The sequence below is a fragment of the Paroedura picta genome, chromosome 6 (genome assembly GCF_049243985.1).
Source record: "Paroedura picta isolate Pp20150507F chromosome 6, Ppicta_v3.0, whole genome shotgun sequence".
Classification (NCBI taxonomy): domain Eukaryota; kingdom Metazoa; phylum Chordata; class Lepidosauria; order Squamata; family Gekkonidae; genus Paroedura; species Paroedura picta.
This window is the reverse complement of record NC_135374.1, coordinates 72689270-72712324: the sequence shown is the minus strand read 5'-3', so window position 1 is coordinate 72712324 and position 23055 is coordinate 72689270. Positions and strand designations below refer to the sequence as shown.

The window sequence follows — 23055 nt, the reverse complement described above, 5'->3', positions numbered from 1 at the left end:
TTCCAGCCCAGTCAGGTCCTTGGCATCCCTCAACCCGCCTGCCTCAGCGGCAAGACTACTTCCAATGACTCTGAACCTTCAGATACCTTTTAGAATTCTTTCATAAACATATATATATATTTTATTTTCTATGGGTGACGCTTTCCCACTTGATCGCAAGGAAAAGTGAGAGCAATAACAACATTACACAAAAGTACTGTACCGCTGGCCCCTTGCCTGCTCTCTCTCTCTCTCTCTCTCTCTCTCTCTCTCTCTCTTTCTCTTTCTATTTCTGATTCCAGGAACCTCTACAATTAATAAGTTAAATAAAGGGTCTGTACATAAATATTTGTCTAGGGACCCTATGATATCTACAACATAGTAAGAAACCACAGAAATGACAAACTTATACAAACACTACACTGAGTGCAATTCTTATATATAACATTTCAAATATACAAAGCTCTGGTGTGTTTTTTTCTTTTTCTCATTTTTTTAATAACAATGGTATGTACAGTATCGATTATCACAGTTTAGTGACTTTAAACAGTCCATATTTCTAGCACTGTATTTCCCTTTGGTTTGCTATAAAACCCTTGGTTGGTGTAGTGAGAAAGCACAAAAAGGTCGGACTCCTTTGCCTCAAGTGCCCTGGTTATGCTGGACACAGCAATCGCGCCTCGTGTTCTTCCTTTTGGCTCTGCCAGCAGCAGCATCCTTGGTTCACATCCTCCTCTGAGATGACAGTTTATAGGCCGAAGTGGTATGGTGGCAGGGGAAGGGGAAAAGAGCGTGCGCTCTGGCTTTTACCATACTTTGGGTCCCCCCTCCCAAAAATCTGTTTCCCCCCTTTCTTTTGCTTGTACCTACTTGGGTGTGTGGTTTGCTTATCAATGAATGGATTGACACGTAGATGGTGGCGGGGGGGGGGGGGAGGTACCAGCCAAGCGGGGAGCTTCTCCTGTGTGTGGCAGCCGCGCGAAGTGAGCCTGGCTTTCTGTAAGGAGAGCCGTGTGGCTGGTCCAGCCCCCCGTTGCCCGCCCTGGTCGCCCGTGGTTTGCCCCGTGCCCCCTTTTCTTCCTCCCCCCACCCGCCCACCCGCCCGCCCGCCCCCATTTGGTCTTGGCTTGGCCGGCCCGCCGGGGCCGTTTAGCACACCTCTTTGCCCGTGCTGTTCCCGGGGAGGATGTTGAGCTGCGTGAGCTGCGCCGCATGCTCTTTTGCTTTCAGCCGCAGCGCCGCTATGCTGGAGGCGCGGCGGTCAGCTGCAGCGGTGGCAGGATCCGAAAGGCCAGCAGATTGCACGGAGCTCTCAACGGCCGGAGCTGGCTGTCGCAGCAGGGCGGCTGCGGTGGAAGCGCTGGTCAGGGGCGCCATGGTGGAGAAGAGCCTGCAGGGGAGAGAGAACGAGGCGCATCAACGCTCACGCCCAGGCCTGGGGGTCAGCTGGCCCAGCAGGGCCAATGGGCCCCCACCCCCTGAAGAGCCTGTCTCGGGAAGATGGCAGCAACCCCCCCCACACACACACACACATAGAGACACCCACTTTCCTGGCGAGGAAAGCCCTGGGCGGCGTGACAAGAACTGGGGAGGGGGAGAGGAGTTGGCAGCCGCCAAGGCATGGTTCGCAAAGTATCTTGCGCTCTGCCATTTGCTGGCGGCAGAAGCTCGCTGTCAGAAGCGCCAGAGCCGGTGACTTGCATGGGATCAGGGAGGAGACAATGCAAACACATCCAAGGCATTCAGGGGATGGGTTTCCTAGGGTGCCGGGATTCTCTTCTCCCTCCCCCACCGACAGATTTGCTGCCTCTTTAATCAATCCCCTCTTTCCACTTTCCCTCTCTCTTCCCCCCCCCCACATATTAAAGCCTTCCCCCCGCCCTGGATGCCCGACGCGGCGTCTGCTCGGTTCCTCCGCCACGCGGATGCCCACCCCCAGCAGGGAGCGCGGTTCCCGCGGCTCGGCTCGCAGTGGAATGCCAATTATGCGCCGGCAACCCTAGCATCCCGGCTCAATGACACACTCGCGGCAATGCCTTCCCCTCGCGCGCGCCCGCCTTGCCTTGCCGCCGCTCCGGAGAGCGTGGCTGACCCCCATGACTGGCACGTCGCGAGACACTGACTCTCCATTAAGCAAGGAGGTGATTATGGACATCATCGCGGCTAGGGACTGAACTGCCGGCCGGCAAGGCAACGGGGGTGGCGGCGCGCTAAGCCTGTCCCTGCCGCCGCTGCCTAAGCGCCTGGACTGCTTGCGGGCGGGGCTGGGCCATCGCGGCTTCTGGGCCAGTAAAGTCGGCTGCGGCACATTCAGCCACCGACCCTGCTCTGTGCTTCTCTTTCTTAGGAAGCCGGAGTCTTACAGGCGGTAGTTATTCCACCAGCAGCCTGCCCTGAGGGGAAAGGGGCGATCCCTCCCCAAAAGGGAAAGCTTTCTCTCCCACAGCGCTTAGCGGAGTGCCTCGGCGACTGAAGGGCTGCCACCCCACCAGCACCTTCCACAGTGGCTCCTCCAAGCCAGGGCCCGACTGTTTAGTGAGCAACACATTTCTCAATTTGTTGTTGTTGTTGGGGGGGGGGGATAGCAAGAGGCGGCAAAGGCCTCCAGGGAATCGTCGCGGCAAATAAGGGGCGTCACGGCACCTCCGCCCGCCCGCCCGCCCGCCCACAGAGAAACTGAGTCGCTCTGGCTCTGGGGGGAGAAGCAGAGGCTCTTCCTCTTGAGCGCTGTTCTCCTGAAATCCGCCCCCGCCCAAAGCACATGTTACTGCAAGGGCAGCTTCGGGGCAAGGATACTTGGTTCCTTTCTGCAGAGATCACTGTGGGAGTAGTCGCCTGGCCTGTTCGGCGCTTTGGTGGACTTTAATAAATCCCCGCCTTGGGCCATCTACTGCCTCCTTATTTCGCCCTTTGCTGTTGCCCTTCGCAAAAAGCAGCTACAGGGGATACGAATAAGCTCCTTTGCTGCCCCTGATTTGTGCCTGATTGTCCCCAGTCAGGTGGAAACGAAGACGAGAAGAAGTGGGCTGTTCTGTTCCCCGGTCACGGACGGAGTCCGTGGGGAATTAAAAATAATTGCTCCCCAGTGATTCCCTTCTCCTCAGCATGTTTCATTTTATGCGAGAGTGAGCGTGTGAGCAGGAAAGCTAACCGGTTGTGTGCGTGCTGTGCGCATTATATATATATATATCTCCATAGGACAGGATATTTTGAAGGCCCTTTAACAAGATGTGCCCCTTTAATAAGCAGGCGACCAGGGAGTCCACTCTCCCGATCTTAGCTCTGACCCCAGCCGCTAGTCTACAGTCTCAGTGGGAAAACTTCCGAGAGCTGCCTTTGCGATCCCAGGGGACGCGGTTCTTGTTCAAAAGTTGAGGCCCCCTAACCCAGCCGGCCACGTGATCTGCGCGTCCAATGGAGATGCCCCCTCATGGCCTTGGCAGCTCGGCTGGCCAGGGGGGGGGTGCTGGGGCTGCAAGCAGGCCACGAAGGTGCCTAGCTAGAAATGGCCCGCTGTCTGCCACGCACTTGAGCCTGCCGCTGTCCTTCGCTTCCAGGGGAGGGTCCACTGGGCCCGCGGCGGGCGAGGGAGCGAGTTACCTGCCGAAGGCCGGGCTGATGAAGGCCGGGTGCCTGAACACGGCCGCTCCCAGGAAAGTGCTGAGGCCTAGCGGGGTGCCACTGGGGGGCAGAGCGGCCGAGCCTGGCGGCGGCGGCAGGCTGGGGAAGGCGGCGGCAGCGGCGGCAGCGGCGGCGGCCGTCCAAGCGGAGTCGAGAGCTGGGTGGTGAGGAGGGAAAGGACTAGCATCAAGGTAGGGACTGAGTGGGTGAGACGCCGGCAGGGGACCAGGGAAAGGCAGGCCGGGCGGGTGGCTCTGAGCGCCGGCCTTTTCCCTCTTCCGCCATTTGGCTCTCCGGTTCTGGAACCAGACCTAGAAGCCAAAAGAAAAGGGGTTAGTCAGAGAGGCCCTGCTGCCGGAGCCGCAGCCAATCTCCCCCCAGCCCAGCCCCCCCCTCCAAGGGAGAGAAGGCATGGCCCCTGCCCACGTGCAGAGTGGTGGTGGTGGTGGTGGTGGTGGTGGTGGTGGGGGCAGCCCAGCCTCTGCCGTTTGCAGAATAGGATTGAGTCAGGGAGCTCTGGCTTGATCCTGAATCTGGATCTTTACCTCACCAAAAGAGCTGCCACGCTCTGCAAACAGCCCTGAGCAGACCTGTCCGTCTCTCCCGTCGCAGCCAACCCCCAGTCTGTCTCCGGCCCCAGAGCTCAGGGGCCATTCTTGGTGAAACACAAAACCAAGTGCATTGCTTCCTCAAGCCGAGCCGCGGTCCCATTCCAGGGGCAGAAGGGGGCTTGCTAAGGTCTGGAGACCTGATGTGCACCTACACAGAAGCCAGCTCCTTTCAGATCAGTGACCCAGACTCCCAGTGCAGCTTGAGCCTACCGGTTTAAGTCAGTCCTATCCACGCCAAGGGGATTTATTTCCACAAAGACCCGTAGCTGTATTTTGTCGTGGTCCCCCCCTTTGGTGTAAACACCATTGCGAAAACTGCCTGTGCTGAATTACAGGGCTCGGTATCAGAAAACTCCGGTTGTCCTGCCCTGACCCCATTTTATCCTAAATGGTGCGGTATGATTTCTCTTAATAATCAATAAATCACTTGTGGCCAGCTTGTTTCCAGGGCACATCAGGTTCCCATGACAGATTAAGGTGGAGTCGGCCCGCGATTTCACCTTTTCTACAGGTGCGCCGCGGATCTTCACACCTCCAGCAAGCTGGGCTGAGCTTCCTGCATCACACTGGGCCAGACAAGTGCCCTGACTCGGGGACCTTTCTGCGGACAACCGATGCAAACCATGCAAGAGATTCTGCTTAATCTTTGCCCGGCTTCTTTTGAAACCTGCCATCTCTCCCGCCTGTTCAGTGCAATCCAGCCGCCATAAATGGAGGAGAAACGAGTTCTTTCTTCATCTTCTTTCTTTCCCTCCCCCTCCTTCAAATCAACTGTTTGACAGACAGTTGAATGTTTGCGCCAACATACACGCTAAACACCATGTTTTCTTTTATGACAATTTTTCAGCCAAGCCTTCTTAGCGGCACTTAAAAGGCTCTAACGCTAATTTCCCAGTCGATGGAAATTATTTTGTATTATTGTGGTTATTACGCCATCTCCGCAGCCACCCACACTCAGCGCCGCGGCGGGATCTTGCAGACCGCTCTCCCATTTGTAAGGAACTCTTGTCTTTTGATTGGGGGAAGATGAAAAGCAAAGGGGAGCAATAAAGGAATCCCCCCCTTCTCCCCCGCACAAAAGTGAGGGGAGAAAATTTCATATATATCAACGCAGATCGTCCACATATTCCCCCCCCCCCTTCTGCAGACACTTTAGCAAAATCTTCCCAGCGAAAATCCTGGGCTGCTTTCTAGGATCCAAACATTTCGCTTCCGTGGAGGACAATTATTTAGACAGTAGGGGAAGGGGGATAGCACAAAAGGAGGAAGGAGAGACGGGAAGAAAGTCTCGGAAAGGGCGCCCGGTGCAGCACAAGCAACCTGGGTGATTGGGCTGAAGACTGCAAAAATCTTGGCTATTCGAGGAGTCTCTCCCGTCTTCAACTCAATTAGCAAGTTGGCCCCGCTGCAAACCCCCTGCTTTATTGAATTAATAAGTTTGAGTACACCCAAAGGTAAACCGGAGGGCTCTAATAATTCATATTCCCCTTAATTACGTCTTCTCCGGTGAATAGAAAAGGAGGGGGGCGGGGAAGAAAGGGAGTCTCTCTCTCTCTCTCTTTAGTTATTTAACTTTCCCACGACTCATTCCCCTGAGCTGAAAATCCTGATTTGCTGTCACATCTCTGTTTGACAATGGAGAAATGTGTCAACAGAAAGGAGGGGACCCGGCTCTTCATTAGCCCCTCTAATGCGAGAAGCTGTTGTGTATTAAATGAGCCATATGGAATTTATGATGCTTTAGCCGCGCCTGTAAAGTGATTTGCTCAGCGCCAAAAGGCCGGAGCCATCTGTTGGCGGTTGGCAAGCGGGGCATGTTTGGCGTCTCTCCGCACACCGGAGCCGGCTACCGAAAGGCAGCCCTAGCTCACTCCCGGTCTGTACTCAGGCGGCGGGCGGGGGGGGGGGGAGGTAAGAGCAGCAAACACCTTTAATGTCTCTGTGCACAGGCAATCCCCAAACAACACAAAGGAGTCACAGGGAATAAACTGCCTCCCAGAGCTGGGCAGAGAGGCCGCCGCTTTCCAGGGGCCCTTGGCTCTGGCGCAAAAGTGCCCTTTGCTGTGCCCACAGGCCCAGCGCGGATTAGAAGGGCCAGCCAGAGGGCAGAAAGATAGCTTGGCGGGGCTTTCGGGCAGGGTCCCCCTGCCGTGGTCGCCCAGCCCCCCCCCTCAGCACCAGGCAGGTAGAGGAGCAGCTGCAGTCTGGAAGGGAGCCTCCGGGAAGGGCAGCCCCAAACTCCGTGCTTTACTCGAGGGCAAGGGAGGGCGCCTGGTAGTGGGGCATCGCCTGTCCTCCTCTCTCCCTTGGCAATGGGGATCCAATCCTGACTGCCCCAGACTCACCTGCACTCTGGCTTCGGTCAGATCCAGGCGCATCGCCAGCTCTTCCCTGCGATGGAAACAAGCACAACAGACGGCCACTCAGGAGAAGGCCAGGAAAGGAGATGGGTATGGTGGCAGCCCCCCAGTGCAAAACGCCTCATCCGGGACGCAGCTTGAAGGCTGTCCGCATCCTGGAAGAGGCCAGCCCCGCGTCAAGGGGCTTCTTTGCCCTTCGCTCCCGCTTCCCCTAGTGGACCTCCGTACACACACACACAAACACACACACACACACACACACACACACACAGAAGAGAGAGAAACACACAGCCCGCAGCCCAACCGAGCGCTCTCTTGCCCCGACAGTCCGTAGCCGCAGGCTGTGCCAAGTCTTGCCTGGCTTTTCCTCCCTCCAAAAGTTTGAGTCTGGGGTGGGGAGGGAGAGGGATGCCCCCACTGACCCGGACTCCCCAAGGCCCTTGAGATGCTGCCTGCCCAAAGCGCCAAGCATGTGCCAGGCGCTCCCACCTCGGAAGGCACCGCCACACAGGGGAGATCCATTGAGCTGCAACTCAAGCCCTTCATTGCGCTTATTATCTCAACAATTAAGGCAAATCGGAACCCATTAGGATGTCAGGCAAGCGCTCCTAATCTGTTTACCTCTGCTCAGAGGGCTCCCGGTGTAATTGGTTTGCCCTCCGCTTGCAAGAAAAGCGCCAGCGAGGGAGCCCGGCCGGCAGCAGGGGCAGAGTCGCCCGCCCTTGCCCACTTCCTCCCGCCATCAGCCAAAGGAAACCTCTGGCCCTGCTGCAAAACCCGCAGTGGCCCAAACCAGTCCCAGTGTAAAGCCGAGGGCCTCTGCTGGGCTCGGTCCCACCGCCCATCAGCCCTGGCCGTTGAAGGCGGCTGCTCCCCCCCCAGCACTTTCCCGGAGGGCTGCCAGCTCCAAAGTGGAGCCCAGCAGCTGCGCCAAGAGCCTGTCCAGGGATTGCCGGGGACGGCTTAGGGTGGAAGAGGACAGCCGTGGACTGGAGGCTTTGCCAATGAAAGCCACAACGAGCCGGTGCAAAATGCGTTTTCAAACAGTCGTAACCATCATAGCGGAATGGGTCTCTGCGATTCCCAGACTTCGCAAGGGGAAATCTCAGTCGGAAAGGCTGTGCCATTCAAGCCCAAAATTATTTTCTCCGTCCTCAACTTACTGGGAACGAATGAGGCTTATTCTGTCCGGATCCCTCCCCCCACTCCTTTTTTCAGGGAGAAAACCCTGTAGAGTGGACCCGAGTCATCCAACAAAAATGTTCTCTGCCGCTTTCCACTTTGGGTTCTAACGAGATCTCTGTTGAACCAACTACAAGACTTGTGGCCCCTCCACGTCTCCATTCCAGTTTCATTTCCCTGAATACCTGCCCACATTTCAGGGGACAGACACAGGGGTGACCTCCTCCCACCCCTCTTTCGTTTGCGCCAGCTCTGCGGGGCTGCTCGGGAGCCAGCCAGACCCTTCCCAAGGGATGCACTTCAGGGGTTGCAGCCTCCAGCCTGGGCAGGGAAAGATCCTAAGGCTGGACTCTGGATCTCAATGCCTCTGCCCCCCTCCTGTCTTTTCTGGACCGGGCCCAGAAACAGGCCGAGTCAGCCAGCGAGCGCCCGCTTTGGGGCCTCTGCCAAGCTGCCATTGCCTTCGATATTTTTAGCCTCCCCAAAGCGGGAGGCTTTGATCTTTTTCTATATATACATACACAGAATATATATACATATATATATATAGGGCTTCCCTGTGGCCGGGAAGGGCTCCAGCTTCCACCGAGAGCAAGGAATCTGATACCCGGCAGACTAGCTGGGGGATCAGGGCAAAAATAGACCCCAGAGAGGGCTTGGCAAGGACCTGGGCAAAATCTCTGCCTCACCTGTCTTTGGCCAGCGTGCTCCGCAGCTGAAGCTAGGCTGACCCCAGCCAAACCTCCACGCTGTCATCGTTTGGAAGAGCAACCCATTTCTGAGAAACTGGAAGGAACCTGCTTCCCACTTCCACCACCAGAACTAAGGCAGGGGGAAAAACGCTCTCTCCCGTCTGGGGATTCCCTAGGCCACGTTCTGGCCTCTAGGACTGTCAATCCCTTCCTTCCAAGTTTCCTGTCCTCTTTTCCCCAGATCTGTGAACGTATCCAGCTCCCCACCCCAGGTGCACTTCCTTCCTTCCTTCCTTCCTTCCTTCCCGATTTCTGTCAGACGCATTCTTGCCGCCCTCCTTCCCTGCCTCCCCGAAGTCCCCTCTGGGAGCATGCCCCATAACTGCCTGGTGCCCTCCATGTGCCCCATCGCCTACCTAGTGAAGACATCTGGATAGTGCGTCTTCTGGAAGGCCCTCTCGAGCTCCTCCAGCTGGTAGCTGGTGAAGGTGGTCCGGTAGCGGCGCTGCTTCCTCTTGAGGAGCCCCTCCTCGGAGTCGCTGCCCGCCGAGAGGCACACGCTGTCCTCACCATCCTTGCCCTCGGCTAGCTCGTCCACGGGCAGCAGCAGCTCCTCCTTGGGCGAGGCCTCGGTGCCCTCGGGCCCTGGCGCCACGCCGAGCCCCGTGCCTCCCCCGACGGGACCCCCTGCACCTCGCCGGGCCTCCTTGGCATCGGCCAGCAGCTCCTCGTCATCGTCCAGTTCTTCGTCCATCTCCTCGGCCTCCTCCTCGTCCTCCTCATCTTCATCCTCATCCTCCTCATCTTCATCATCCAGCAGATCCTCCTCCCGGCGGGGCCGCCCCTCAGGGCCACCAACGCCACCACTGCCGCCGCCTCCTCCAGGACTGGCCAGCTCCTCGAGGGTGGCCGAGGCCCGCGGGAAGGGCGCATTCTCCCGGTACGATTTGCTGCGGCTGATGCTGACCTGCGGCGCCTGGCTGATCTTCAGGGAGTCCCAAGACGAGGCGGCCGCCTCCGGTCGCTCGGGTCGTGCCAGCAGGCGGCCCCCGCCAGGCCCGTAGAGACGGCGCAGCTTGGGTGGCAGGTGCAGCTCGGCGGCTTCGAAGGCCGGCGGGCTGCCCTTGGCGGGGCCTGGTGAGGAATGGACAGAGAGACACGCACGGATCACCGCAATGGGCCGACCTCCAGCCCCGCCTCCCTCTGCCGGCCCCAGCGCCGCTCTCCTTGCCGCAGCTGCCCAGGGCTCCCTTCGCCCGACCCCGGAGATCGAGCCGCATGTCCCTCGCCCTGGGGGAGGAGAGCACGCTCAGGCACGCACAACCAGCCAGGCTGGTGGCCGAGCAAATGGCGAAGCCCCCGTGCGCAACCCGCTCCCGCTGGAAACTCCCACGGGGAAGTCTCTCCTCTCTGACACCCATCCCGTCAGCCCAAGAATCCCCGCCATGTGAAGCGCGCAATGACTTTGGAGTTGGCCAAAGAGCAGGAGCCCCGGGCATGGCCGCCATCGGCAGCCCGAGACTCGCTCCAGCTGCCTGGCCCAAGCCCAGGCCTCACTCCCAGGGGCGCGGCAGCGGCACCCTGACCCTGTCCCCTGTCCTGGCCGGCTGTCCCCCGGCAGCCTAGGCCCAGGCGGCCAGCATGGAGATGAGCTGTCAGGAAGCCGTGGGGCAGGCCTGCGCCCCGGCCCTCTGTTCCCATCCCGGCCCCCGGCACTCACCTGGCCCGGCCTTGTCCTGCTCGGCCCGGCTGGGCAGCGGTGGCAGGGAGGGGGCCGCTCCCAGCAGCCGCATCTTGCATGGGCTCCTCCTGCCCAGGATGCTGTCGATGCAGTAGGAGGAGAGCAAAGTTGGCGATTTACTTTTGCAATCGGCCCGCTCGGAGCAGCTCTCCTCTTGGTACTGGGCACTCATGGCTGGGGCCGGCTGGTCCGTGGCGGGGCTGGGGCTGGACCGGCACCCCTCCCTGCCTCCCACCCTCCCTCCCCCGCCAGGCAGGCAGGCAGGCAGGCAGGCAGGCAGGCAGGCAGCGCCTCGCACTCGCCCCTCCGCCTGCCCAGCAAGACCCGGGGAACAAGTGTAGGCTCCGAGCAGCAATCGCCTGGCTCTTGATTCCTTCTCCTCCACGTGCTGGGAGCCGCGTGTTGATTGGCTCTCGCCAGAGGCCGGGCAGCCTCCGGTTCTCAGCCAAGGGGAAAACCCGGCGTGGAATACGATAGAGGGGCGGGGAACGGCGCCGCTGCCTGGGGCCAATTTGGCCAACTGGCTTCCCTGCTCAGGCCTTTGCCCGTCTCGGAGCGGCTGGGTAGGAAGGTCACCTTGGGTGCCCCCCCCCTTTCCTGTCCCAGACCGGATTTCAGGAGGGCTTTTCTAGGGACCCATGAAAGTCCCCTCCCAATTCCAGCCACCCAATCCCTCTGGCATCCAGGAGTCCTCGACTGCGACCGCTAAGGCAATGACTGGCCAGGGCAGTTCGAGTCCATTCCAGCTGCCCCTTAAAGCCCAAGCAGGCTGGCAGTGTGCGGCTCGGAAGTTGCTGGAAAGCAGTCCCGAGAGCCAGGCTTAATGAGTGTCTGGGACACACATGCAAAATTCCCGGGATCGGGTTTGGTGGGTCGAAGGAAGAGGACAGAGAAACGTGCGCGGGGCTGATTGGGAACCGAGTAGCAGGCATTGCCCACGCGAACAGAGAAGCCCCGCACCCAGGGTGGTGAAGGAGGCGGCGGCGGCGGCGGCGGCAGGGAGACTGCTCAGAGTACGTGGCTGGCGGGTTCTCCCGGCTAATCCCCCGGGGTCCCGGTGGGGTAGGCAGGGCAGCCCCTTATCCCAGTTCACTCTTCCCTCCGTTTCCTCCTTTCCAAAGGCCCACCTGGGCCACAGCCCTCTTGGCACTGCGGAGAGACGGAAAGATTTCCAGCATATGACTCTGGCCGTTGGCCGATGACTTTCACACAGAAAAGCCGGTCTTAGACCGAGGGAAAGGCTTTCCAGGGGTGGGGGGTGGGGGCTGAGCTGCTTGGCCCTCCGAACTAGGAACGATTCTCCAGTCCGTTTTCACCGCTCAGGTCAACTGGCATTTGAGCAGAATTTAGATTTGACCTCGGCAGCAAGCCGGCAGGCAACTCCTGTGTTCCCATCCCAATGGTTCTCCTTAATCAGGGTCAGTGCGACCCTGGTTAGAAAAAGGACGCCGACCTTCAGAAACAATGGTATTTGGGTGAGGGGAGTATTTCATAATCAGATGAATGGGATTTCCCTTCTGGCCAGCCTTATCCAGGGCTGGATAACCCTGTCACTGGGAATCAAGTGCACATGACATTAATGGGGGTCAGATTTGGGTCAATACGGAAAGCCTCGGCATTCCCTGGATGGGCGCTAAAGAGGCAAGTGGGCTCTGGCTTGCCAATGACGGAGAGATGTTTAACAGTCACGGTGACCAGCGGAGTCAGTCTGAAGGGTTTGTTTCGAAATCCAGGTTTGGGACAAGGGAGAGATCCAGGCCTGGTTTTCGTTTCGCTCAGCCTCCCTCGCCGAGCGTGTCAAAGAAATTTACAAAGGCATCTACTTGAATCGCTTACAGTTGGTATTTAAAAATACAAGGATTTATAATTGGGATCTCTCTCTTTTACTGTAATAAACATCTGGATAACTCTTTCAAATGCTAATGTGCGATCCACCTTCCGAAGATGTCTCTGCAGAAGTCTTCTGCACGCCGCTGGAGACGGAGCGAAAGGTGCGGGGAATGAGAGCGCCAGATCGCCAGGAGGGAAGCCTTTTTAGCGGGTTCTTCGAACCAGCAACCTTCCTGGCTCGGCTGACCCAATTCGTCCCCCTCCTCTGCCCCCACACCACTTTCAATTACAAGAAGCCGCCTTTCCTGCTATTTGTGTATGTGTGCGTTTCCTCCTTCCTCTCCTTGCCCCGGGAGAACCCAAGCCCTTCTGTGTTATTAAAGTTTATTTTAGCCCATTTAAAGAGAGGTGCAAAGGGGACACGTGCTTCGAGAATACGGCCACAGGTGACCCAGTAGGAATAGAAACGAATAAAGTTGGCTTTGCTAGTCTCAGGTCTGCCTGGGAGGATGAGTCTTAAACAAACAAACAAAGATCCATTGTGATTGTTATTATTTAACCACAACTCGGGTCAGTTCTCTCTGCTTTTCTTTGGCTTCTGGAAAGAGAACGGGTGTTCAATGAAGAGAACCGGACGGCTTGAACGGAATCCTCTGCCGAGGCTGTCAGTACTGGGGAAACGATCGCGTGCTCTGATGGGGGATTTCATTTCGGAGCTCTGATTCACGCAAACCCTCGGTGGAGTTGGTTGCCTTTTCAACTCCAGAAAGGGCGCCGATCGGACAGTTCTTTTTAGGAAAGTGCATCTTTCTCCTCGGTCTGCCTGCTGCCCTCCCCAGACAACCAGAAGGGACAGAGGAGCGGGGGTCTTTGCAGCCTGGGTTCAGCCCCAAACTCTCCGGGTCAAATTAGGTGTCCTTCCCTCCCACGGCCACCCCCACCTCCACCCCCAATGGCAGAGGCTCAACTCCAAGCCCAGCTTCTCGAGGAGGGCCATGCCTGCCCTGTGGCACCTTTGACTTGGGCAGCCCGGACTAGTTCCGGTGGGAAAGGCGGCCAAAGTAGCCGGTCCAAGGAGCCCCTCCGGGCCTGGACGAGGGTGGGCTGGCGGAGGCTGCGTGGCGCCGGGGGAGCTGGGCTGGAGAGTTGCCTGGAAAGGGGCTCCTGCCTCGGACTGGACGAAGCTCTCCTGCCGGCCTCGGCAACGCCGCACTTGCTCGCTTTATGCGGGGCTGGCGACTCGGAGGGATGCGCAGGCAGTTCCCAGGGGCTTTCTGCAGGGCGAAAGACAGACACAGTTAAAAAAATGAAAGGAAGGAAATCCACGGACTTCTCTTGCTTGTGCAAAATGGGAGCCACTGACATTCGGCATCCCCAGTGGACCCGAAGCGATTTCCGGCGCCAGGAGCAAAGGGCAGGCCGGCCGGGCCTGGCGAAGGGGGTGTTTCTCCAGCTCTCCTCGCCTTCGGGCATCTTGAAATGTGCCCCCCCCCCCGGCCGCTGGGCTCGCGGGCAACGGGCGCTTGGCCCGGCGCAGTCATGGAGCGGAAGGCAGGAGCCCAGCAGCTGTGGCCCCTTTGCCTGTCCAGCTCCCCTGGGCCGGAGTGGACTCTGCGGGTTGGTGGGCCTGCCTGGGTCCGTCTCTCCTGCGGCCAAGCACAGGCTCCCCGGGCCCGGAGAGCTGCTCCCGAGGAGGCCACCGCAGGGAAAGAGCTCTGCTCCGAGGAGAGGAGCTCGCTGAGCGCAGCCCGGAGAACGGCTGCCGCGTAAGGAGAACCAGCCGCGCCGGAGGCTGCTTAGCACGGCGGCAGAACGCAGCGGGACCGCAGCTGGGGCCTGGCTTCCTGCCCCCAAGCTGCTGGCGACTGCTGCCCCCTCCGGCCGTCTGCCCAGCAAGGAAGGAAGAACCTGCGGGGAGAGGAGGGGGGCCCGGGAGGTGGTCGTGGAGCCCGCGGCGACCCTGGACGCGGGCTGGGCTGGGCATCCCTGGCCCTTCAGGGGATTGGACCGTGGCGGGTGAGGAAGCAGCGCAGGGATGCAGGAGCAAGGCTGGCAGGCGGGCCGCAGCCTTCTGCACTTGCCCTGAAGCCCGTCCCGTCGCGATCGAGGGGCCTGCCGGGTTGCCGGTCCCAGTGCTGAGATGCCGGGCCAGAAGCGCCTCTGCTGGGAAACAAGCTTCAGGTTCCCTCCCAGGGGGCGCTGGACCCTTGCTTCTAGTGCGCCACATGCTCTCCACGGATCGGGGCCAGGGACCCTTCCAGGCGCCCCGGGGTCCCCTCTACAGGACACCAACTGGCCCCACTGATCTCTCCCCTCTTTTCTCCCGGGCCTTCTCCAAGCAAGGCCGTTCCTCGGAGAGCTATACATGGCGTCGGGGGGCCAGCATTACCCAAGCCAGGGGAGTTGCCGGGCTGGGCAAAGTTAGGTCTTTCGTTTTGATTTGGGATGGTCCGGAAATGCAAGACCTCGACTGAGCCCTGGGCCTTTCCTTCGCCTGAAACCACCGCTTTTTATCTGGCCACAGGTACAAGGACTGTCTGCAGGTGGCTGAAGGGGCTCTCTTTGCGTGTCCCCTGGAGAAGACAGCCAGGAAATGGCAAGGCTGGAGACCACGGCAGCCCCCTGCAGAGGACCAGTGGCCGGTTCAGCCGAGCCAAGGAAGGGCCAGCGCTGATGCGGAAAAGAAAGGAAGGACATTGATGTGAGCGGCGGACTCATGACTCGGCAGTGGAAGCCCCCTCCCCGCCCCCGCTCCATGTGGCCCCATGCACCCGAGCGCCTTCCACTCCAGGCAATCAAAAGAACCTTGTGCAAGTGCTGGCATGCCTATCTCTGGCCACTGGCATTCCTCGCCGGGCTGTGCCTCTGCCTCCCGTCATTTCAGACGGCCCGCTATTCTTTTCCTAGCCCCTGATTCACACGACGAATGACCACTCCTCCTGGTTGGGCCCAGCCAGACGTTGCCATGCCATGCCCTCACTTTGGCATTAAAGATAACATTCTTCCACCCATGAAGCTCAGAAATGCTGGACTCGACTATATTATGCTTCTTGGTGAAGATGTCAGTATGGGCAACTGTAGATCAGGCTAGTGCAGTCTTCCTGCCAGGGCTCCTTCAACTTTCCATGACCACACGTGGAAGGAGCGGGGTGGTGGTAGTTCTGAGGTGGAAGATCGTCCCCTAGTGGCTGCACAGAAGCCAATCCAGTTTCAATCTCATCCCCCCCCCCCCCAAGCCTTTCCTTCCAGGAGCAACCCATAATTCTGGTAGGGCACAAGAAAGAAACCAGAAAACATTTTATTACTGTTACTGAGGCTGCATAGGCAATCTCTAAGTTGCCTAATGTATCCATAAATTCCTGATCAGTCCACTGGTCCATGGTTGACTTTTCTGAACATGCTTGAAGGTCCATTGTGAATACTGAGCAGCAGGTGTAGCTAACAAACATATTTTTTCCTTCCCACTGAAATCAGTGCACATTTATTTATTTAGCAATGTTTTTATTCTTCCTCTTCAGGGAAACCTGCTCAAGGTGGCTCACAAAATAAAACACAATAAAAACAAACATTAACAGTGTGGTGTAACGATTAGAGTGGCAGACTCTAATCTGGAGAACTGGGTTTGATTCTCCATTCTTCCCCAAGAAAGCTGCTGGGAGACCTAGGGTCAGTGACATTTCTCTCAGAATTCTCTCATCCCCACGTACCTGTTGTGGGGACAGGGGGAGAAGGAGATTGTCGCTGCTTTGAGATGCCTTAAGATAGAGGAAAAACAGGGTACAAAAACCAACTCCTCTTCTACTTTAAAGCACACTACAATTAATTAAAAGACTGGCAGGATGGGAACATTTGGGCCTGGTGCCTGAAAGAGAGTGGTGTAGGCATCAGTGGAGCATTCCATAAACCAGGTGGCAATACTTTGATTGTTTGATTGATTTTGGTCATTCTTGCAACATACTTCTTAAAATTATTCTTCCCAAAGCCTGTTGTTTGTAAAAATCATATTCAGTGGAAATTCCCTTTCTGGGGTTACTGTTTTAAATCCACTCATGAGTATTAGGGTACATCTATGGTGAGGCCTTCTCTTCTGTTTTGTCTTCCTGCTCTCCCTCATTGCCTCAATATAACTTCCCCATGTTAGTATCCACCCCCCTCTCCAGACCACAACAAAGCAGTACCCCAAATGGAAGAGGGTGTTCCAGCACCCCTAAGTTACTTGGCTGCATCAACTCACTGTCTGTCCACCTGGACAAATTGTGGTCCTCAGCCTATCTGCAGGCTGTGCATTGTCAGTGACATGAGTCCACTGAGTAGCCTATGTTCATACCATTGATTTAGTTATTATGATATAAAATTATTACAACCAATGCTCTTAAAATCCATGCCTCTCTTGCAATGCAATTGTTAAGATATTTAAGTGTAGGTCTTCCAGCCTCGCTTTGAATTGCCCCCTCCCCAGGTAACCTGAAATTGTACTGCTGGGAATTCTCTCTTTGTACTACGCCCCCCCCCCCACATTTCTGTTCTGTGGATTTGAGTTACTGCTTGTAATAGAAAAGCCTTTTTACAAAAAGCCTCAGCCGGTAAGAGTTTGAAGATGAACATATGAATAGTGCTACTAGATAGCTCCCCTCTAACTTTTGCTAAGAAGTCTGTGTCACCTTTTGCTTTTTAAACATGGGCAGGGGAGAATTGAGGTGACTGAAGAAAAGAAATAGGAAAATCTGTGTGTGAGTGTGTCATTCATTTCTGAAGCTCTAAATACAGGTGTAAAGACGCATCAAGAAATTAACTGGAAAAGGGAACTGAAAATTCAGATTCTTGGAAAGCAGAAATTGAAACAGAGCCATTTGATGTGCCTTTCCATCTCGTTCACAGGAGTTACACTTCTGAAGACAGGTTTATTTCCATCTCTATGGTGAGCTAATTGTATAATAGATGGAGTAATTATATAATTTATTTCCTATTCCTGTTTTAAATATCTCAAGGAATTGGGAGACTGCCTTTGGGGAGGCTGCAAAGAGTAAAGCATAAAGGTTATAGCTAATGAGCTTGCTTTTCTATTACTGTGAGGAAACTCTGTGTGTGTGTGTGTGTGTGTTGTGGGTTCAGTATAAATTTAAAAAATGGTTGTCAAGTACAAGTAAGAATTAAAAAAAAGAAACACTTAATGGTTGTACTATCTCTTCTGGTATTTCTTTCAGATAAACATTTGATTCTTCAAGCATATGCCTGTCCCTCCCAAAAAAACCAACAACAACAACAACAACAGGAGAAAAAACACTCTTGAAAACCTGCATTCAACTGAAACAAGACTGAGGCCTTAATTAAGTGATGGCCTTGATGCTATCATCTGTTATGAAGGGGTAGCAGTCTGTTCATATTCTGAAATGATGGCACTTGGGGATAGCATGTCTGCCTGTCTTACACAGTTAAAGGTACGTGGTGGCAGAATTGTTAGGATGAGCCGAGAAGCTGAAATGGATGCTCTGATGGGCCAAGACACTTTGATTTGTAGATCTCTCTCACTCCATGAAGGATAGGTCACCACCTACTGGTTGTTTCCCTGCTTTAGGTAGCCCACTGGGTGTTGATAGAGCCTCTGCTTTTTCTGTACTAGTCCCAGCAAATGGAACAGGCTCGCTGAAGGTGATGCCATCTCTAGCAGGTTTTAGGAGGGGTTGTAAGGCTGTTTTATTTGCTAGGGCACTTAATGGTTGTAGGCTGCAGCCATTTTGAGGGGGAGCTTTATATGTTTGAAAAATGGATTTGTATGCTGCCTTGGGCTGCAAAGGAAAGATGGGCATATAGGTATCTTTATAAAAGAGACGTGTACTCTCAATGATTAAGATACTTGTGCTGCCTCATAATAGTAATAGTTGTCCAAGAAAATAGTTGTCTGGGACCGAGGCAACTTTCTTAGATCATTTAATTTCAGTTCTTGCTTCAGATTTTAATGCAAAGAATTTATGGGATTAAAACAAGATGCACTCATCAGATTTACCTTTAGGAGCTGCCCAGCTCTTTTCTGCTTGCTTCTGATATGATGCAACCTTCACAATAGCAACCAGCAAAAGTGGGGAAGGTTACATGATTTGGGAAGATGTGATTTTGTTCTGATTTTGTTACATCAGAAAGAACGAGAAGTTTGAAGTCACCGTGGAACTCTTCTGCTTTACTAAATGCACAAGCTGTCTGGTTAAAATTACCATGTGGTCCGATAGGGTGGGACTGTTTGTAATAAGAGATATCATTGAGGTGCAAGTTTTACTGCACATTTTGTTAGCAGCTGTCAAAACCTTGACCGCAAAAACATGAACAAAAGTGTGTTTGCCATTCAGAATTTGCATGAAAAAATAAGCTAAGGAAAATAGGCAAAATTGTCAAGTTTAATATATAAAATAAGGCACAATCATTGCTGAGAAATGGTCTTTTTGCCTTGAAATATTGGCATGGAAATCATATTGGGAAATCTTTCCTATCCAATGGTTTCTTTTCTTTATGTGATTTCAGCTTCTCTCTTATCTGGCTGTTCTCTGCATAGGAGGTGAGATCTATCTTAAAACCAAAAAAAGAAACTCCTTTCAGGAAACATGCATTTTAATATTTCTCAGGAGGCTGAGGCATTAGTCCATTTGAACTTAGCATAATATGTTACTGATGCACTGTTTATGAGGACTGTGCTGAAACATCCATTTACACGCTCTCTCTTTTTCCAGCATCCCAATTATAACCCCCCTGTAAATGTTTCTGTAAATGCTTGATTTGTATTGTCCTGAGATCACCACTGTTTGCTGTATGGAAGCTGGCTGAGTCTACATATGGGATTTTGTATACAGGGACATCACAATACTCGGTGCGTGTATTGCTCTGCTCTTATGACCGATTTGAGAACTTGTGGTGGGTTGCTTTTGGTGCGAGTAACTGAAGTGTCAGAGATTGGGGACACCCAGGTTTGTGTTCCTCCTCAGTCATCAGGGTGAGCTTGGACTAGTTGCTCTCTCGCAGCCTAATCTCCCTCACAGGTAGTTGTGAGGAAAAGACAGAGAAGAGAACCATGTACGCCACCCTGAGCTCCTTCAGATAAGGGCAGGATACAGAAAAAGCACTGTCTAGAAACTAAGAGAATAAACAGTACCTAATTCTTCTCAACTGAACACTAATTTTTCCAAAAATGTAACAATTAATGTGCTGATTCCTCCTCCCACCGCCAAAAGTACAGGTATTGATATGAAAATGAAAACAACTGAGAATTCAGCACAACCCTAATTGTTATTCATGATTAGGGAGCTCCTCAACTTCATTACTGCAAGTTTATAAAGCAGTATCATTTTATGTCACCTTCACTTCTTACCTACTTGCAATTGTGTGCTGTTTTTGTCCACCCTCTTCATGGATTAATTCCATCTAACATCTCTGACCCTCTTATCCACCCACTCCTTTGCTGATTCATGTAGGCCCTCTTGTCTTTTGCTTTCTTCTCCCTCTCTCCCTCTCCCTCTCTCATATTATCCTGACCCTTTGTGATTTCCCTTGAACAAACTATTAACCCTTTATTTCCAATCATGCTTTTTTTTTTTTTGGTATACAGTTGATTGCACGTAGCTCCAGGAGGACAGTTGCTTACCCAGGAGACACAAATCCATGGACACTGTGGAGTTTGGTTTTGCTGATAATGGACTTCAAAAGGTCTTTCTATGTGCTGACTACAACTGGATTCACCATTAAGCAAAATAAGCATGTGCTTGGGGGAACCAAGGGAAAGGGGGTACCACAAAGGGCTTTTTTGGTGGTTGTTGCTTATATTGCTTACTGCTATTTTGTGTTAAATAAATACACTTTTTTCAAAAAAGTTTATATTTAATATAGCCATGGGGTCTGGCCTAACAGATGATCTTGAAGAAAACAGAACTTTGCAAAAAACTGCAACAGGTACCCATAGTGCACTCATGGTTTAAATGCATGATTAAAATCTGTAATGTCATATTTTTAGCATGTAAAATATGTATTCATACTAAAAAGTGACTAAAAAGTCACACAAGAAGTAACTTTTGGAGAGATATCATATGGAAAACAGACTGAAAACATTTGTTGTGCTTGTTCCCCAAAGGCTGGATTGAGGCTCTGACTATCTAGAAGCTGAATCAAAGCTAGCAAGAAATGTTTATGAGATGGGGAAAGGGGAGGAATTAGGCATAGTGGGATATGCCTGTTCTTGGTAGAGTCACATTCCTTTTAAGGATTAGATTCACAAGCTGCATTCTGCTTTGGCTCTTGCCTTGCAGGTGGTGGAAGCGGCCATGGGCAGGTTGGCATTTTAGTCTGGCTGAGCCTCTTCCCTTGGATGCAGTCTTTGCAGTTGTTATCCACACTAGCTTCCCAATTAGATGACTGTAATGTATGGCAGGGGTATGGAAGCTGTATGAATCTACATATGGGACTACTCATGGGAATTGTAGTCCATGGACATCTGGAGAACCACAGGTTGACTACCCCTGACGTTTGGTATGCAATATGCTGCTTTCCAGCCTTGCAGCTGGACATGCATTGGTCAGACATTTTTGAGTAAAGTCTTTGCCTGGTACAGTATGAAATTATCAAGAGAGGACATGAAACAGCATTACCATACAATATGAAACCCACACTCCTATTACTAGGAATACTACTGAGATCTATTCAATTGGGCCTACTCACATAAAACTGTTCTTAGGATTGTACGGTTATAGTGGGATGGACAGATTCATGTACAAAAGAGACAGAGAAAGATTAAATTGACAACTATGAGAATTATTATAGTGTGGGATAATTCATTTGACCGACCAAACCTTGTGCTATGCCTTTATGCTGGATGAAAATCCCTCAGATATGGATCTGATTCATGCATTGTTGACTGGCTATTCCTAGTCAGGGAGTACTAAGACATATTATAGCACAATGTCTTGAAGATTACAAAAGATAAACTCATAACTGAAGTTGGCCAGTTCAGATTCTTAGCTTTGCCTTCCATTCAATGGGTGGCTTCAGGCAAGTGGTGATCTGTCTCTGCCAGCTCTGCCAGTTTGGTGTAGTGGTTAGGAGTGGAAACTTCTAATCTGGTGAGCCGGGTTTAATTCCACTCTCCCCCACATCCAGCCAGCTGAGTGACCTTGGGCTCCCTATGGTGCTGATAAAGCTGTTCTGACTGGGCAGTGATATCAGGGCTCTCTCAGCCTCACCCACCTCACAGGGTGTCTGTTGTGGGGAGAGGAAAGGGAAGGCGACTGTAAGCTGCTTTGAGACTCTTTCAGGTAGAGAAAAACGGCATATAAGAACCAACTCTTCTTCTTCTTTGTAATATGAGGAAAATTTGCGGGTCACAATCAGTCTAAAGAGAGATGTGATTAAGCTGGTCAAACAGAACAGTCAACATAAAAATAAATAAGCTCTTTAAAATCCCTCCATGTTTCTCCATGGTAGCTGCAGAAGACCATAATCAATAGACATGGGGATTTTAGAAGCCAATGAATGCCAAGCTTCTCTTCAAGGCACCACTGTAGCATAGTGGTCTGGAATCAGCAGGGCCAAGCTGTCTGTTGGGGTGATGAGACTTGTGCTCCCCCACGTAGGATGAATGGACAGGGCAGATCTGAGTGGAGGGCCTAGAGCAGCCTAGGGAGGCATGCCTGCTGGATCACAGAATTTCTTCATTCTTACTTTCTTTCTTTGTGAAATCCTAGGCAGCATAGAGGGAGTGTGGGACCTCCTGGGCCCTGTTTAGCACTCTCAGAGCAGTGCTTGCTGTGCTACTATGGTGGCCAGGAGTCCTGTGCAGCCAGTGCCAGATGAGCCAACATATAGCTTATCCTAGAGGTTGAATGCACATGCATGTTTATGGCCCTCTAACTTTCCATCTCTCCTCTCGATGGTATGATCAAAAACAGAGATAGAACTACCGTCCAACTGCTGAACATGCATGAATTTCCTGCCATCTGGCACCTCCTAATTTCTCTAGTGGAAAGATGGTCCCTGTGACAGGCTGGGTTTTACCTCTTTCTAAGAGCAACCAGTGAGTGTAGACAGAGTGTTGAGAGAAGGAGACTTGAAAAACAGGAGTTGAAAAATGACAGGCGCTGGTAGCAGAGAGAGGATGACAGCTTAGGAGCTGTGATGAAAAGAGGGTTTCTGACTGAAAGAAACAGTACAGAAGAGCTTCTTACAGCAGGCAGAAATAGTAAATTTCTAACTGAAAGATCTCTGTTGTAGGAATAGGACTCAATTCAAAAGTTCCATGTGTGAAATGTTGTTGCTTGTATCTTCCTTTCCTCCCTGTTTTGTTCATATAAAAAACAAAAACTTTCTTGTTTGACTAATCTGAGGAAAAGAAGTACACATCATTTAATATCTTTGTCTATACACACATATTACAATGAATGAATTGTGACAGTGATTGGAACAGTGTTTGAGCCCCAACCCTAAGAGCCCATTGTGAATGAGGGCTGAGTGTTAAAGGGGGCTAGGCTACCCTGGCTATGGATGCCTCTGGGAGTGAGCGGGAAAACCTGAAGTGTAAGATGGTCATGACTCTCTGTATATTTTAAAAGGGACAAGAAGAGTGTGATGTCCTCCTGACCTACAAGTAATCCATAACCATAATAAGAGAGGTTGTAGAGGGTGGTAGATACTCTATAAGTGCAGAGAAGAGGTGTCACTACCTTTTGTCAGGAGACTTTCCATCCCAGCAGGCTGTTGAAACAGCTATCAGCAGGCTCTTTCTCCTGTGGCAAAAGTGAGGCATTGCTGGTGAAAGAGGCAAGATGGGCTGGCAGAGAGCAGAGGGGAGGGCAAAGAGCTGCAGCTGCTCTTCTCTGGGAGACATACTGCTGATGCTGTCTCTCCTTCAACTATGACTTCCTGTGCTTCCTCATGGAGCTTGAGGGGGGTGGACAGGGTGCTGTTGCTACAGCCCCTGTTTGCTTCAACCCTTCTTTTATTCCATGACTGTGTCCCTCACTGGCTCCAGCAGAAGTGACCACAAGCATTGGCCCAAGCATCCCGAGCCA

General features: G+C 53.2%; 1 protein-coding gene across 1 annotated transcript; it reads right to left on the bottom strand.

The window, feature by feature from the left end:
• Positions 1 to 133: 133 nt before the first annotated feature.
• On the bottom strand, positions 134 to 10508 carry ARX (aristaless related homeobox). Its single transcript, XM_077343002.1, has 5 exons — positions 10166 to 10508; positions 8862 to 9579; positions 6557 to 6602; positions 3580 to 3911; positions 134 to 1369 (listed from the first exon to the last, which is right to left on the bottom strand). Exons 1-5 carry the CDS (start codon positions 10356 to 10358, stop codon positions 1129 to 1131), a joined length of 1530 nt encoding a protein of 509 aa, XP_077199117.1. The 5' UTR covers positions 10359 to 10508; the 3' UTR covers positions 134 to 1128.
• Between the last annotated feature and the right edge of the window lie 12547 nt (positions 10509 to 23055).

Coding starts and splice junctions, on each gene's coding strand:
- ARX (XM_077343002.1), bottom strand. CDS start 10,358: ATGAGTGCCCAGTACCAAGAGGAGAGCTGCTCCGAGCGGGCCGATTGC. Junction 9,580..10,165: donor GCAGGACAAGGCCGGGCCAG/GTGAGTGCCGGG, acceptor ATTCCTCACCAG/GCCCCGCCAAGGGCAGCCCG. Junction 6,603..8,861: donor TATCCAGATGTCTTCACTAG/GTAGGCGATGGG, acceptor TTTCCATCGCAG/GGAAGAGCTGGCGATGCGCC.